The sequence below is a fragment of the Mytilus trossulus genome, chromosome 12, assembly GCF_036588685.1.
Source record: "Mytilus trossulus isolate FHL-02 chromosome 12, PNRI_Mtr1.1.1.hap1, whole genome shotgun sequence".
Taxonomy (NCBI): domain Eukaryota; kingdom Metazoa; phylum Mollusca; class Bivalvia; order Mytilida; family Mytilidae; genus Mytilus; species Mytilus trossulus.
Window position 1 is genome coordinate 12,263,665 of NC_086384.1, and position 17,675 is coordinate 12,281,339.

General features: G+C 31.9%; 1 protein-coding gene across 1 annotated transcript; it reads left to right on the forward strand.

Moving 5' to 3' along the window:
• Positions 1–953: 953 nt before the first annotated feature.
• LOC134692937 (ferric-chelate reductase 1-like) lies at positions 954–17,328 on the forward strand. Its single transcript, XM_063553581.1, has 4 exons — positions 954–1,297; positions 12,019–12,247; positions 13,333–13,409; positions 16,625–17,328. Exons 1-4 carry the CDS (start codon positions 1,090–1,092, stop codon positions 17,023–17,025), a joined length of 915 nt encoding a protein of 304 aa, XP_063409651.1. The 5' UTR covers positions 954–1,089; the 3' UTR covers positions 17,026–17,328.
• Positions 17,329–17,675: the final 347 nt, after the last annotated feature.

Here is a 17,675-nt window from a genome sequence, read left to right on the forward strand (position 1 = left end):
CGGGTGTATTCAGTTAACAATTGATGGTGTAACAACTTCTCATTAAGTTATCAACATTTATAGGTATTACTTATTTAATATTCCAACTCTGAATTGTTATTCATTTTCTAATTACATGTACTACTGTTTAGCTGTTGCTCTCATTGGAAAATATGTCAATAAGGAATTATGGTCGTCGTGAATAGTTGCTTCGTAAGCTTGCATTATATCGACAATGAAGAGTTGCTGCGATGCAATCAGTTGAAAACTATCGGCGCTAAATTGCCGCCGCCAATTTGGAATTGATGATGCTGTTTCTCTATGGAGGATAACCGTAATACATGTTTTAGAGAAAGCTGAAAAGTATCAGAGAGACAAATTCCTAATGTTATAAGGCATAAAACTAAATATACTAAATTCTAGATTTTGAAACTTCATATATTTCCGTCAATTGAACAATAACACGGCATAATTATAATTCAAATTTATATTATCCTTGAAAAGTTTCTCTTTTACGTCACTTTGGCATATATCTATCTCAACTTGTTTTTGATATATTTAAATAGTTCAAACATAAGGTTTTATATATTTCCAAATAATGCAAACGTAAGGTTTTAAATATTTCCAAATAATGCAAAAATAAGAACATTTATTCTATTTGGAATATTTGCCTTGAACCATAATGAATCTTTGCATTTGAATGCAGTAAGGATTTCAATCACCACTGAACAACTGGTCATGAAAAATACATCCCTAGTTACAAATATGTATCTCATTATATCATATATTAATCGTAATAAATGCAACTTCATTGTAATGAAAAAAAGATATAAAAGTCATTGGTGTATTGTTTCATGTTCTTGTGTCATTTTCTTAATGTCAATCATAAAAACGATATGTCAGAAAATATCTCCGTTTCCACATGTATACCGACTGAGGTCAAGTAATTCTCTAAGGTCAAAATCGGTCATTTATTATTTTATCACCGGACCGTGCATTTGCCGTTTTCCTTGTCATTCCATCTATAGTTGTACTGCCCCGAAGCAAACACCTTCAAATACTTGTGTCTTCATCAGTTTCTGCCATAATAATCTTGAATAGCTTACAAACATGTACTTCGAAGCTTGGATATTATTATTAAGTTTCATTCACGTGATTCTTGGATATCCAGATGGGGCACCTGAACGTGCTTGCTTTTACATGACACCAAGACATACACATCCACATACAGGCCAACCGTGTTTAAAACAAATGGGGCCAGCCCCATATAGAATAACTGTTTCTAATACAACTTTTACTGCTGGAAATCCCATACACGGTAAGTTTTGTATTTCAATATCAAATCATTGAAAAGCTTTTGATAATTTATAATAATTGTCTAGGACTATTGGTAAATTATGAATAAACCAAGTATGAATACATATCGTCTTCCGTTAAATTTTCGTATATCATAAAGGTTCTGCAGATAAAATATTTCAAAAGCATCTATTGGATATAGTCTCTAAATTCAAAGAGCAATATAGACTTTGCTTTAATCTTTTTATTGATAGTTGGTGGCTTTAAACAGTTGTGCGATTTATGATACTACTTAGTATTCATTAATAATTTCTATTCAAGTTCAGTGACCAATTAAAACAAATGCAGCTATTGAGTAGACCTTTGGTGATTTAGAGCTTTCACTTATTATATAGACATCTCTATATCTTCTGATATGGACCATAATATTATTTACCACTTGGTGTATTTTGTTGATTTTAATTTTGTGTAGTTGGGTTGCTTTCGTAGGCATTCACGTGTACCTAACATCTCCTAATATCCATATTAACAGAATAGACACAGAAGGTCATATACAAATGAAGAGCTATGTCAATTTTTCAAACAGGAAAAAATGATTCTTAAGTAAAGATGTAGCCTTAATATTGCTAATGTGGTTGAATCAATTTGAGCTTCCCTTAGGGATGACATCAAAAGTTCAATGAAGGATAAAAAAACTTAATTCATATAGTTTTTTTACTGACCCCCCTACCCCCCTCTTAACTTAATTTGGGGGAAATTGATTGATCAATAAGGATATATGTAAAATCGATGTCAATTTATACAAAACTTGCAGCAATATGACCCCCCTTCCCCCTAACTATTTGAATTAAGTTTTTTATCTATCGTTGATGTTTTGATGTCGTCCCTTATTAGCAATGACTACTTGCAGTTTCAGTATATTAAAAACGTCGAAACCTTACATAGTGTTTAGACAATGAACGGTCAAATTCGGGCGTCTTTCTATTGTTGAAACCATTTATTTATAAAGAAATCGCAGAAAGATTAAACTTTATGAACCAACATTTTGAGATATGAAATCAAGTGACTCGCCACTTTCCAATAACTAAATCTTGCATTTTCACAAAGCAGTAAAACGGGATGTTACAGTGTACTAGTATTATATATTTTGTAATAATTTAATGTTGGATGTAACGCGTCTTCTGATTGGCTGACGTTATTTTGTTATCAGCCAATAGACATAATTTAGTCATGTGACCGTGACGTCATCAACGTTTTTCATGGTTTTCTAAATTTAGAATTGAATTATAAGAAATGACTGTAATATTTTTTCTGTCTATTCGAAATAACATAAAAAATATGGTGCATACTGTTAAATAACCCGCTACGCGCGTTTTTCAGTGTGCACCACATTTTTATGGTATGAAGTTCTTCATAGACAGAAAAAATATTGCAGTCATTCCTTAATAAAAACACAAACAAACAGTATTGTGTTATTATTCAACATGTGCTTTTCTGAAGTGGTTATATCCAAACAACAATGTACCACAATTTATTATTAATTGTAAAATATTATCTATGTAATCTTTAAGTTATTTTTCGTGTTAGACGTTGACATAAAACTATCATAAATCTTTCTGATTTGTTTTATTATATCTATTATTTACTGGTCATAAAAGCAAAATCTAGTGTCACAATACTGATAGTATAATCATCCAAAACTATGGCAAAAATGAGGAGTGTTTTTTTGTTAGACATCTATTGTTATAGTTGTCCGTGACGCTCGTCATAAGTCACTGTGATTTTTTTTCTCTCTTGTCTTGTCCATTATTTGTCCAATAATTACTTATGACAGTCATTTTCCTGGTGCAGGTATATTCCATATCAAACATATTAACCACAAGTATCGTTCATTTCAATCAACGTCATTATACTAATTGAATATCACAATTAACGTCCTATTTTCGTCGTTTGTGTCATTATCGAATGCAACTTACCGGAAATGGTATCACAAGTCTAGTAGAGTTGAAAGTGATTCTCCTTTCAAAATTTCAGTGGTGTTCGTGTTTCTCAATCTTGTTTTTTTTGTAGTTTTTGCAGTCTTTCTATCTTTAAATGTTCGCCTTGTATTCGTTCTGGCATCGGTATAGTCTGTGGTTTTTTCAGCTTATGGTTCCTAATTATCCTTTTATTCAGGTACCCTACATTTTCTTTCTGTATGTTCTACAGTGTGTTTTGAAAGTACATAGTCTTGTAAACTGCTACGGCCGTGGAATTGGAGTGCTCGCATTTCATTTAACATTAAACACACAGTATTGAGGATAGAGTCGCAAACAGAAAATGGTATCGTAAAAATGTTACTTGTGTTGTGTTGTGTTGTGTTGTGTTGTGTTGTTTTGTTTGAGTTGTGTTGTTAAATTAGATAGGTCTAGAGTCTTATAATGGATCGTCGTGTTGTAAAATGGGCTTGTGTTTAGATTTATTTTTTTTTTTCATATTAAAAAACTAATTTCATAAAAGGTACTGTGTCGTTAATTAGGACTTGAGTCATAGGAATCTTGATTTGTCGGATTATGTTGGCTGATGTAGTATAATTTAGCCTACATTTATGTCATATGATCAGACTTGTTTCAAATATCATGACCTTTTTGATAGAGCACGATCATTTTGTCAGATATGTACATGGGTGAAATTGCCAAAATGCTCTAGTATTCACTGCAGTTTTTTTGTTAATATTCCTTATTTTTTTTGTGGTATATTGTTTGTGCATCCGTCACAGATAATATTTTGTTATGCGATGTGCTGTGATAAGGACAAAGGATAAGGCTGTGTATTGTGTATGCATATTTTGTTTTTATTGTTTTGTAAACAATCAAAACGTTTCTTCTTTTGATTTGTTTTACAATTTTTATTTCGGGGCCTTTAATAGCTTACTATGCAGTATGTTTTTGCACGTTGTTGAAGGCTGATGACCTTTTAATTTAGCTGTGTAATTCTTAATTTGGTCTCTTGTAGAGAGTTATCATAATGGCAATCATACCACATCCACATTACCTATAAAATAGGATTAGCTAGTACATGTAGTACACAACATCTGGTGTAACTATTGTGATTCCATCTATGTTTGCAGCCTTGTAAGCTTGTGCCTTTATTTGTGATATTTGAACTGCCATCAGTGTTATATGTGTTTAGACCAGTTGTGTCGGTCTGATACTGTCGATCATAATTTCTTACAATGTCTAATTGAGTCGCTTGGCTAACATGGTCGAAATATAGGATGTTGCAACACACGATATGTGAGGCCCCTCATGGGGGGTCCTAGTAATCACATAATCACCATGTTTTTGTCAATATAATCACATAATCATTTAATATTTGCTTATCTTTAGTAATCAAATAATCATAAACTAAAAATACAGTCCTAGGTAATCAAATAATCATGAAATATTTGGCTTAATAATCAAATAATCATTAAAAAAACGGCCAAGTAATCACATAATCAAAAAACCCATGAGGGCCCTCATATGTATAGCTAGCGCATACAACAGTTAATACGTATTGTATCTAATTTGTTTTCCTCATAAACGAACTTGAAATAAGAAAGACATTTCCGAAAATATCAAGTTCTCCTTATCAATATTTAAACAAATGGGGGAGGGGGGGGGGCGAGATATACTAGTAATTGGATTATTATTACAGAAATATAGGTGTAGACAGATTATATGTAATATATCCAGTATATTTGAATATGTTTCCCTTAAAACTTAGGTTATGAATGATTATGATACACAATGGTGGCTTTATGATTAATGATTCATAAACAACTAAAACAGCCCTGAACCTCAACTTGTGGATCAAACATACAACAGCCTGTCCACATCTTTCATGTACAAACAAGCATTTATTGCAATTTTATTTCACTTGGAGCACATAAATATTTTTGTTTATCCTACTTTACGTGTAAATAATTAGATACAATTAAGTAAACATGAGATACAAGTACAAAATTCTAGACAGCAACTGTACTTAGGGAGCTACCATTTGATTTGCATGGGGGGGGAGGGCTAGGATGAAAATTTTTGTCCTGCCTTTCTTTTTGGTTGTAATCTCTGTCCTGCATTTTTTTTTAGTTTATCCTGACTTTTTTTACATATATTGTCATCCTGACTTTTTTTTTTACTCAAAACTCCTGTCCTGCCTATTTTTTTCAAATTTCATCCTAGCCTCCCCATAAAAATCAAATGGTAGTGTGAGCCAAAATTTGTTCCTGTGAAAAAAGTTCCAGTTGAACTAATGTCACAGGAAATATGTTCTGGGAGAACTTTTTTCACAGACAATTTCTATATAATTTGTTCCATCTCTATGCAATAAGTTCCACACTTTACCTGGTGAAATAAGTTCTGGGTTGGTGAAATTTGTTCCTTATCTGTGAAATAAGTTCCATGTTCGTGAGATTTGTTCCTCACCTGGTGAAATAAGTTCCTTGTCTATGAAATATGTTCCCCTGGTTAAACAAGTTTTCTTTTATACTGAGCACTTGTCATCAGTGAGTTTAAAGTCATTATAAAAAACATGTACTTAATTGATAAGCCATCATAAGGTAATATAGAAAAAGTTTAAACATCCAATTTGGATCATGTACGTGGAGTAAAGCAAAAGTTAATAACATACTCAATTAATAATACTAAAAATGACACTTATGAACCAGGAAAGAGTAGAATAAGAAATAATAATAAAAGTCATTCAGGAAAAAAAATATTATAATAGTTAAAGATGAACATTTGTACGTTTTCAAAAAGGACAAAGTGACTGATCAATTATATTTAAAGACATAGAGAAACAAAAAACACACTCTCTTAAAAATGTGCAATGACCATAGCTAAGTACATGTATGATTAGAACACCCATGACAGATCAACAGGAAACAAGGAGGTGGAATACCACATAAAAGATAAAAATAGATACAAATTATGAAACATTATCATCGCTTTTATTTCTTATTTTCATCCTAAAGTCATGCCTTCAGTTGCAAATGTACCCCATGCAAGCACAGTACGTATTTCCTGTGAAATAGGTTCCAGCAGAACATTTTCATTGACTTCTATAAAATACCTTCTTTCAAAACTAATATCACACAAACCTATTTCACTTTTTTTTTATTTTAATATTGGAACAAAACTTATACATTGTCATGGTGCTGTAATTTTTGTTCCGGAACTTATTTCACACTTGGTTAAAAAATTAGTTCTGGAACAAATTTTATAGTGCTGGAATATATTTTCTGTGACATAAGTTCCGGTGGAACATATTTCCTATGAAATTTGTTCCCGTGGAACAAATGTCACGCCGGAACAAATTTTTTGTTACAGTAGCTCCCTAATAACAAAAGGATATTATTAACGTTCTCTGGCTCAGAGAAAATCGAAAACAGTTATTGGCTGAGACTTGGTGTTGCTGGTGGTACCCCTGAAGACTAACATGTAGTGGAAATAGTATGAAATGGTAGAGTCTCGGACAAATAACAAGTGTTATGGCAATAAACCCTCGTATGTACGTCACTTGATGTGTAAGATATTGCGAAAAGAAGACGCAAAAGTAACATACTAACTGCATTTTGTCTGACTTTAATTTTTAAAAAGATTGCCTACACCCCGTTCCTGACACGTATTGTAGCCGTTGCACCCTTTAAATGTACATAATGTACTTACATAAGAGTAACATACTAACTGATTTTGTCTTTTGTCTTTTATCGATTGTCGACACCAGTTCCTGACAAGCATTGTAGCCGTCACACCCTATTGCACTTTTAACTGATACATGTACGACTTAAAAAGTCTGTTTAATGTAAATTTGTATTTTTACAATTCTTACATTAAGAATGGAGATTTCAAGGCGTAATCTAAAGACAACTGTACAATGTGGCACGAAATACAATTTCTTTATTTTTCATGAACATGGTTTGTTGACTTATAAAAATTTGAAGATGAAGTCCTGGAAGTCGTATTTTCAAGATTTAGCTTTTCTAATAAAGGCATTGTTCATCATAGCTTATGTGATGATTAAATTGTTGTTTTGCATTTATTATTTAATCGGCAAAATCGTCTACAAATTGGGAGATTCAAATCATTATCCCCCCTTTCAATACTTCTTTCCTAATCCTCAGACCCTTTTATCCTCCTTTGGTATTTGTGTCAAGTTTGAATTGGTCTTATATAACTAAAAGATGCAATCGAAAAGAAATATTATAAAATATTTGCCGCTGGACTTATGGCAATTATTTACAATTATAAATCAAATATTTATAATGTATGCAATTGAATTGACTCAATTAAGATGCTACTCGTTGAATGAGATAACCAATATTTGTTCTAAAATATTCCAGTATGTTTTCCTGGTCGGTGTACAACTCATGTTTACACTAACTTTGTATAAATGTTTTGTAAAAATGTCAAAATAGCGATACATTTTATTTCAAGGTTATGGATGTTTTTATATGAGTATTTTTCAAGCAGAAACAATACAGTGTTTTTCGTTCCAATTAACAATTTTGGCTAATGACATTTAGTACATTTTTTTATATACATAAGATTAATGCATGCCTTCATTGTTGCCACCTTAATGTCAACCACTCAACATCCGTAGGTTGTCTGTAGCCTGTACAAATGACCATCACAAATCAAAAAACATTCTGGGTATTTTGAGGAATTAAAAGACAAATAATGCACTCTTTATTTTTAGTCTTCTGATAGCTATATTTTATTTTGTATAGATAAGAAGTAAACATGTTTATATTTAAATAAGGCCGTTAGTTTTCTCGTTTGAATTGTTTTACATTGTCTTATAGGTGCCTTTTATAGCTGACTATGCGGTATGGGCTTTGCGTATTGTTGAAGGTCGTATGGTGACCTATAGTTGTTAATGTTTGTGTCATTTTGGTCTTTTGTGGATAGTTGTCACATTGGCAATCATACCACATCTTCTTTTTTATATGTTAGTCTTGTTTGTCTTTTTTAGTTTTCGTTCATTCATATGTTTCGATGTTAGGTGTGACGTCCATTTTTGTTGAACCAGAATACGAGTTTGTTCAGGGTCCTGAGCTAAAGCACGCCTCTTGGTGCGGGATTGTCTCGCTATGTTGAAAATCCTGTGGTGGCTTTTGGCTGTTTTTTGCTCTTTGGTCGGGTTGTTGTCTCTTTGACACATTCCCCGATCCATTCTCAATTTAATAGATTATTGATAATAATTGATAATAATACTAATGATAAATTAATATCAATATATAAAGCTAATAAGACATCATCCAAACTATCTGGATGTAAGCAAAATAAAAACAACTGAATAATAATAGGAATCATAATTTACTTACCAATTAGAGATATATCTTATATGAACAAAGGCTAAGGGTAGGTAACGGTGGTCTCATTTATCTAAAAACAGGTGTTCATTGTTGTAGCAAAGTCACTGTACAGTCAATGGACACATTTGACAGAAATAATCATTTTAAAGAAAAACTGTGTCGACATAACACATAAAGTAAATTGTAAAAAAATTATTTTTAACTCGACTGTTGACCTGTTTAAAAAAATACCCGAAGGCACTAGAATACAGTAATGTGTATTCGAAAGTTATGAAACCTACCTTTTTTAAATAAGTTGTACTAAGTTTTAATCTTTAACGATTTTTTTTTACTGGTATCTAAATAACACTATTCGTATTCGTAACAATGCATAAAATGAAAATAAAAAATTAATATACCGTTATATTTTCTTTAACTCAAAGTGCAACCATTGACCTATCATACTGCTGATTTCGTAGAAATAGTGAACTTTTGAAGATGGGAGTTCTTGTGACTTCTACAGGACTGAGTGCTTACTTTTGATTGTTATGGACTCCGACTTATATGTGTCCAATTCTCATATACTCCTAACATGGGAAGCTGGCTTGTTAAGTTTTAGATTTTTTTGTCTTATTTTCGGAATCCTCTGGTTTTATCCATTTGAATGCCTTGAAAAAAATTGCCCGGTGACCCCCATGTTTCTTTTTGTAAATCTTTGACATGTATAATGATAAGCCATCTGTAAAAGTCTTATAAAATGTTAATGACTTTTTAACAGTATTTGAGAACTTCAACTTGACAATGATAAAGCAATGAAAAGTCAAGAGAGAATATTTTCTCGCCAAAATTTCAATGGCTTATATTTTGAAAACAAGCAGAGTGACCTATATATTTGTTTTGCTCTTTGGATTCCTTAATTTATCCGCTATCTATATAAACTAGTATTTTGAAAAGGTAATTACTTTGAAACTGAGAAGGGAACTCCTTTAATAATCGCCTAGCAGCAGCATATAACGACTGAATGATTGGATAAAGAACCTTTGGTATATTTTCGTAGTTTAGGAAACCAAACAAACACATGTTCTTCTATTTGGGCAAATTGAAACAGCTAATTTTGTCATATTTTCTTATTTGCAAAATTTTGGGTCAAGTACAATAAAAAACATGTTAACAAGACCTTTCATAAAGAAAAGAAACTAACAAAATTAGTATTCTCTTAAAAAAAACTTTTTGACTGTAAGATACAAGTATTTAATGGTTGGAAGAACTAATCGCAAATCTCTTTTATAATACAAAAAGAAGAATAAAACAAAACTGTATGTTCTCTATTTATATGTCTCGAGAGGAGAGGACTGCATGGATCGTACGGTTGTAACGCTATTAAAAAAAACCGACATAGTCAAGTAGTATATGAAACACATTTATACAAGGAAATTTCTGGTACACTATTATATATTTTAGCAGTTATATCGTACCTGTCATTTGACATATCTTGATTAATCTACTTATATTATACAGTAATAATAAGATGTCAGATCACATGATTAATATTTCTATTTGTGTCTTTTTCCTTCAGTGTCCATTTCATTACAGACATAAATCAAATGATGAACATACAACCTTAAATAATCGTTTTATTGTACGGACAAAGCATATAATGTGTATTACCTTTGGTGGTCAATTGTTCGGACAAAGCATATAATGTGTATTTCCTTTGGTGGTCATAACGATGACGAAAAGATGTAATGTTAGATTCTAGAAGTCCTTCTATCATTTCTTTTTTTTTAATTGTGTGCTTTGCACAATCTTTATTACTATAATCATTATTATTTTAGTCCTTTGATATTTGAATATATGAAGCGATGATTTTTATTTCATTAATTCAAAATACGTTGATAGAGGTCAAAGATAGAGGAAACAGTGGTTTGACCTGTAGATCGTCTCAGTTTGGTTATTGTTTCGTCGTTGTGCTTATCTTTTCGATTATATCAGCTGGCATTCTGACGTATCGTGTGAATAAATAAGGACGTTTAATGTTCTATGAATTATTTTTTTATATATTAACCTACAAAGGCGTATTAAAGGGACCATACACAAACGACCAGCTTTGTTGAATATGCATACAATCGCAATAAATCTGGGGCAGTTTTTCTGGGGACACTCTCAAACAACAATATGAAAAATATGTTTACTGTTATAAAGGAAAAGCAGTTGTTTCATTCATTTAAAAAGCCTCTGAATATCAATGATTGCGAAAGAGGCCAGATTTGAAAGAACTCAGAATGCAATATATCTTTACATATTATCGGTAATAATCAAGTTTGTTATTTGCTTATATATTTCAGTCGGTTTGTTAATTGTTGAAAACAAAAATCTGTTTATTTATCTTACATTGTATGTCTCGAGATTTTGCCCTAGGTTTTTAATACTTAAATATCAACTTTTTATTTTATTATCCTTATTTATACATTGTTGGTAAACAAATTGCTTTTATATATTACTCATTAATTTGTTTTTAGAAAAAATAAAATATTTGTTTCTTTCATGATTGATCATTCATGAAGCATAACAGCTCAATTTTTTTACATTTACGTAGTATCCTAGCAGACGTTTTCATTTATTCACCTAGAGTGAGAGCATATAAATGTACCTTTTTGTTTTATGAGAAACGACTTTACGGATTCTTGAACATGTCATATAAGTTACATACAGCAACACATTTCAGATAGAAACAACAAATTAGTTTTTTTTATCCATAATTATCAAGAGATAATAGTATATGCTTACTATTGTGAATGTTGGTATTTATCAGTTTGACTAACTACGTAGTTCCTGTGCTGGTTAACTAATGCCGAATGGTTGAAACTGAATTCTATAATAGGGTTGAAAAGTGAATAAAATTGAGAATGGAAATGGGGAATGTGTCAAAGAGACAACAACCCGACCATATAAAAAAACAACAGCAGAAGGTCACCAACAGGTCTTCAATGTAGCGAGAAATTCCGGAATGTATCTTTCCTCCAAACCATACACATTATTACAAAACAAAATTGTTCATAATAATAATGATGAAATACAGTCTTCAAAGTTTCTACAGTTACTGCCGTTTCAGGTACAGTTGACCTTCGTTGGACTGCCAATGAGATCATTGTCCACAAACGACCGAAGGACACAAACCTTTACAACTACAATGTATATGTTATTGTACGGCCTTCAAAAATGAGAAAACCCAATCTAACATAGTCATCTCTAAAAGTGCCCCGGAATGCTAAATGAAAAACAATTTAAACGATGTCCCTGACGTCCATCGTTGACGTATTCAAATGTTTGGGTCAATTCAGACGACCACTTCGAATACAACAAATGTATTATTCCAACTTTCTATGTTATTTGTAAAACATTTTCACAGTATTTTTTTTCACTTTCAGTAACAATAACTGGTGCACCTTTTAAAGGATTTTTCATAATAGCAGCTGAAGAAGGTTCAAAAGATTGGCCAAGCGGTACATTTAGTTCCCAAGATCCCCTTAAAGGTAGAACAGTGTGGTGTTCTGTACGAAATGACGCAGCCACACATTCAAACGACAGATGGAAGGATGCCGTTACGTTACAGTGGTGGGGACCTAGCTTTAGTCCAGCAGATATGATTAGATTTGTGTAAGTTATCAATTATATTATATATAAAGGATTACAATCTATAAAGCAATAAATTTGGAAAGGTTAAGTTAATTGCTTTAAAATAAAAGAAAACGTTTCAAATTGATCAATAGATATGTTAGAAAGTTAAAAAAAAACAACAACAAAAAAACAAAAAAAAACAACATGTGTTACGGGCCAACAATCACTCTTAAACGCAGCGGGTAAATGCGGTATTGAGCTTAAGTCGAGTGACCCCTAAAGAATAATGTTTACTAGTTTAGTGCAATGAATGCCACGCTAAACTCCGAAACATATATAATGTTACAAAATGATAAAAATAATTATAAATTAAGGAATATATCTCCCTCAGGCAAAGCTCTGGTTACTTTCACGGATTTGGCTATACTTTTTTGAACTTTTGGATTATAGCTCTTTATCTTTTATATAAGCTTTGGATTTTGCATATTTTGGCCACGAGCATCACTGAAGAGACATGTATTGTCCAAATGCACATCTGGTGCATAAAAATTGGTACTTTAATGTTATTATATAAATGAACCAAAGAAGAAAAAACACACGAGACTAACAAAGGCTAGAGGTTTCTGTCAAATGACAGGAGCAAAAAATGCAGCAGTAAACATGTTTGTGAGATTTTAACACTCACCGTATTTCTCTGGAGTAAACAAACACACAAAAATACGCACTATGAAACTCTCAGGAAGTCTGAGTTCAATGTTATAATAGTTAACAGAAGTACCTAAGCAAAATGACAATGATTCACATAAATTATCAAAGGAATACTTGCAGTTACTGACATGTCAGCCCCAGACCTCAATTAATATTACTTTGTGAAAAATTCGAAATCGTTGATAAACGAACTCAACCATGGGCTCAAACTATCGTTTGAGATTTTGAACATTAAAGCATAACGTACAAATGACCAAAGGAATGATCAAAAGCATTAAACGGAGGAGAAGACCATACCAACGTCCGAACCTCAAAAAATAAATTATACAACTAAAAACAACATGTCAATTTTTTTCATCTCATATTTTTATAATTGTACTATAATAATACTTAAATATAAATTTTATACATTGCAGAGCTACAGTTGTTACAAACAGAACAACATACTGGACAGACATATTAGGACCAGTGATGACCCAAGGTCAAGCTGCAGGTAACAATACGAAATATTAGGGACAGTATAATACTCTCTTATCATCACACTTCATTTTAGATAAAGAAATAGTAAGAGATTTGATTCTTATCACTAAATTAGCTGACAAAACAATGAAACATATGGTAACTCAGAACTGCATTTGTTCGCGAATCTACAACTCTAGATACTTATAATTCGATTGTTCGAGAGTCAGCTATGACTTAAAATTCGATTGTTCGAGGGTTGGCAGTAATACTGACATTACGATCGTTCAAAAGGTATCTTTACTATCTAGAATTCGATTGTTCGAGAGTCAATTGTATGACTTTTGAAGAACTTCTGTTGTTCGAGATTCAACTGTAGTGCCTTAGTTACATATTTATTGCACAAATTAACATGCAAAATAACACACTAGTAGTTAAACCTCTTGCGAAAACCAGTTACAATGAATTACTTCATATTTTAAGGTTTAGTGAGTATATATAACCAGTACTAATTGTTCATTTCTTTTAGATTCAATTTTAAAACCATATCACTTCTTAACTTAATATGTTCATGCTTTATAGCATTTAGTTTTAGCTTTAACATGCTGTTAGAAGATCTAGAAATTTGAGAATTCAGTGAAAATATTAAAGATTTGAATGTGAAATGCGCAAATGATTAAGTAGAGATAACTATCTCGATTGCTTTTTATGCTTATGTTATATGCGATAATTTTAATGATCTTCTAAAACAAAGTTGGATCCAGATAGACACGACATATTGGATATTTTTTTTGAATGCTCATTTACCGTTAGTTTCATATTGCTTAAAAAAAAAATGAAATTTGTTGGCTTATAACTCATGAAGATATAGCAATGTGTATTTGCACTTTTTTTTTACATTTTAATCATCTTGCAGAAATAGAAATAATTCCAAAATACCCTTTTAAAAGAAACTATTTCTTTTTTCCTTGGGTAAAAGTTTTTATAATTATCTTATTCGTTATGTACAATCTGGATTCGTTTTGAACAGCGCATGCGTGTATTCAAGATATGTCGCTGCCTTTAACCGCTGTAACAAACATTGTTATTTCAGAATCAGAACAAGGTATATGCATGATACTCATTTTGTCAAAGCAATGGCAAAGTCTTTGTCAAGGATTTAAACATTCTAAAATATCTAAAGGATTTTATTTTACTTCTCTTGGTTATTAATTTTAGCTCCTTTCTGCGCAAAATATTCATTTATGTATTTCTTTCTGTATTTAATTTTTTACACTAATAGAACATCATCCTTCTAAACCAGATAATCGTTTGTATGCATATTAACCACTTTTAAGATATGAAGACAAAAACACTCTTTTCATTTTGATGAAAAGATGTTATATTGATGAAAACTTTGCTGTTGTTTTCTGAACGGAACTGTTGCTTGGGCATGTAAACACTGAGGTATTTTGGTCTGATACGAATTGACAGTAACACTTTGTCTTAACGTCCACAAGAATGTCCGAACTGCATTTTTGTAAGAGAGGCGAAATGTTTTTATTTGTTTTAGTAATCGTTAGACGTATTAGAATCCAATAAAATGTTTTATCTATTTTCATGATACGAGAAAAATTAAGAAAAGCATCCAAATTATTTGATTAAAACCGTGTTCAATGCGTAATCTTTTCATTTTATTTTATCAAGATAGACGTGCACGGTATTTCAGAACTGAATTACAATCTTAATAAAAGAAGACATGGAAACACATTAAATTAGGCTCTTTATTGTTATTTCAACCTTCTTTTCTTTGTTTTTACCTTTTCATCCATATTCAAACATATAGATGTGCGTGTTAAACGTTTTGTCAAGCATCGATTCAGTTTTATACCTAAATTCAGCCTGACGAAATCCTGACAAAAGTTAGAGGACTTAAAATTCACTTCCCCTCTTATATTTCTTTCAGACTATGGTAAACATTCTTTCTAATATACCCTAAAAATGCTTTCGTATACATCTTAGCTTAAGAATTATTAGATATTTGCGTATATATCATATATAAGGGAATAACCTCGATAATGTATATATTTTTATGTATATAAATCAATATAAAATGGTTCATATAAGGAACATGTATACAAAATATATATTTATAATACATATAGTCAGGTATACGAAGAAATAATACTACAAATTAATAGTGGTTAAGGGACGCTATGCGTATAGGTGTAAAGTTTATCTAGAACTGTATATGTTGTATTTTTTGTGTGTGTTTTTTTCCAACTAGAAACAATTTCCTAAGAAATAAATAAATAAAGAAGATTAGCAGTACAAGGGAAACAATCATTGAATGTAAAACAACATTTGATAAACAAAAAAAAAAGCCATTGCTAACATTTCCCCGTTTTTTTTCATCGGAATAATATCATGTTTAGATCAAAATTGAAGTAAGCAAAAGTTTTAGATTTATGCGTATGCTTTTTTCAAGGATTTGTTGTGTGTGCATGTGCAAGTGCATGTTAAGCTGCTTTGTCGCTGGTATACTGCTGATTTAAATATTTCTATTTGCTTGTCCATGGTCACTCGTATACATATTTTCTGACAATCTCATATAACCTTGAATTACATTTGTCTATTGTTTGCAGTCCCCCATTCAGTTATATTAATTCAATGTTATAATATTATGGAACGAAAAATAGTGGGTTATAGGCAACATTTGTCTCGGCACATCATGAATAAAACTAGAGAATTCTGATTATTTGACAAAAAAATTAAAAAAATAGAGTGACGAAGATCCTGAAGAGACCAGCTGAAGGACCCCTCGGGTGCGGAGTTTCTCGCTACATTGAAAACTCATTGGTGGCCTTCGGCTGTTGTCTGATCTATACTCGGGTTGTTGTCGCTTAGACACATTCCACATTTCCATTCTCCATTTAAGTCAAGAATGGAATACATGTATTGATCAATATGCTAATATCATATTGCCATGCTATTTCAGAATTTCATTTCAATTCTGACGGGCATTGGTTATAAATGTCTAAATGATTGATACCTATTCAAATGCGCTCCTCTCATAAGGAACATTAGGAATTGCTAATAAATATAATAACCTGTCAATTCACCATTAACTACGAAATAGTAAGACAAAACAAAATAAAAACAGTGCTGCATAGCTTTAATATCAAATATGCTGCCGAAATAAAAGCGTTTCTCCAAACTCTGTCAAAAGCTTTTTCCGTCTAGCTATAATAAACATATCTTATCTTCCAGAGGGAGCAGTCGTAGAAGGAGCTGGAGGTTTATTCTCAGGAACAGGAAGAGATGCATGGGGATATCCAACAACTGCATCATGGATGAACAACAACAACAATAGAGGAGGTGGTGGAGTGGGAGGCATGGGAGGAGCAGGAGGAGGAAGAGGTTTTTCACCTAATGTCGGAGGATTTAACAACAATAACGGGTTTAACAGTTTTGCCCGTGGAGCAGGAGGTGAGGGTCCAACTAAACCAACACCGACAGAGGGCGGGTCAATATGGAATGAACAACCACGTGGTCGGGGAAATTCGTTTCAAGGCCGTGGTGGAGGTAATGCAGGTAATGCAGGTAGAGGAGGATCTACGAATACTGCATTCCTTCAAATGGTGAAATCCTTATTCGGAATGAAGAAATGATTGAAACGTTTGTGAAACAAATAAACACAATTTAAATATAAATCGAAAAATATTTGTCCACATATTTCCGAAAAGGATATTCGGACATACTTTTATATGAGCCTAGGTACATGTATGCTGCGGTTTACTGAAAGGCGTCTTTTTCTCATTAAAGATGCTGCATGAAGTCCCTCTATCATTTTAAATGTTATGTATCTCCATGTCAGGAGGTCATCTGATATAGCAGCTTTGATTAAAGTTTGACAAGAGAGTGGTCATAAATATTCGCGATTATTTTTTCCTATTAAAATTATATAAAATGTTGTTTGTTTTATTTCTTATGTTATACAATTATACACGAAACACCGTTTCTTGTGGGGTTTAAGAAATTATCACCATCAATCTGCAATTGTATAATTTTCTGCACATGGTAAGTACGTTTGAGTACAATCTTAACTGACTAGAAATTCCGTCTTTCTCCAATAATAAAATCTAGCTACCAACAATAGTGCTGAAAGCGACGTTAAACACATAAATATTTTTTGAAGAAATTATGAAAAAATGATAACAATGTCAAAATATTTGTTTTGTAGTTTTTATAATCAGAAAATTAAAACCTTTACCGTATAGTCGACTATAAAAGGCTCAGACTAATAAGTTAATTACATTAT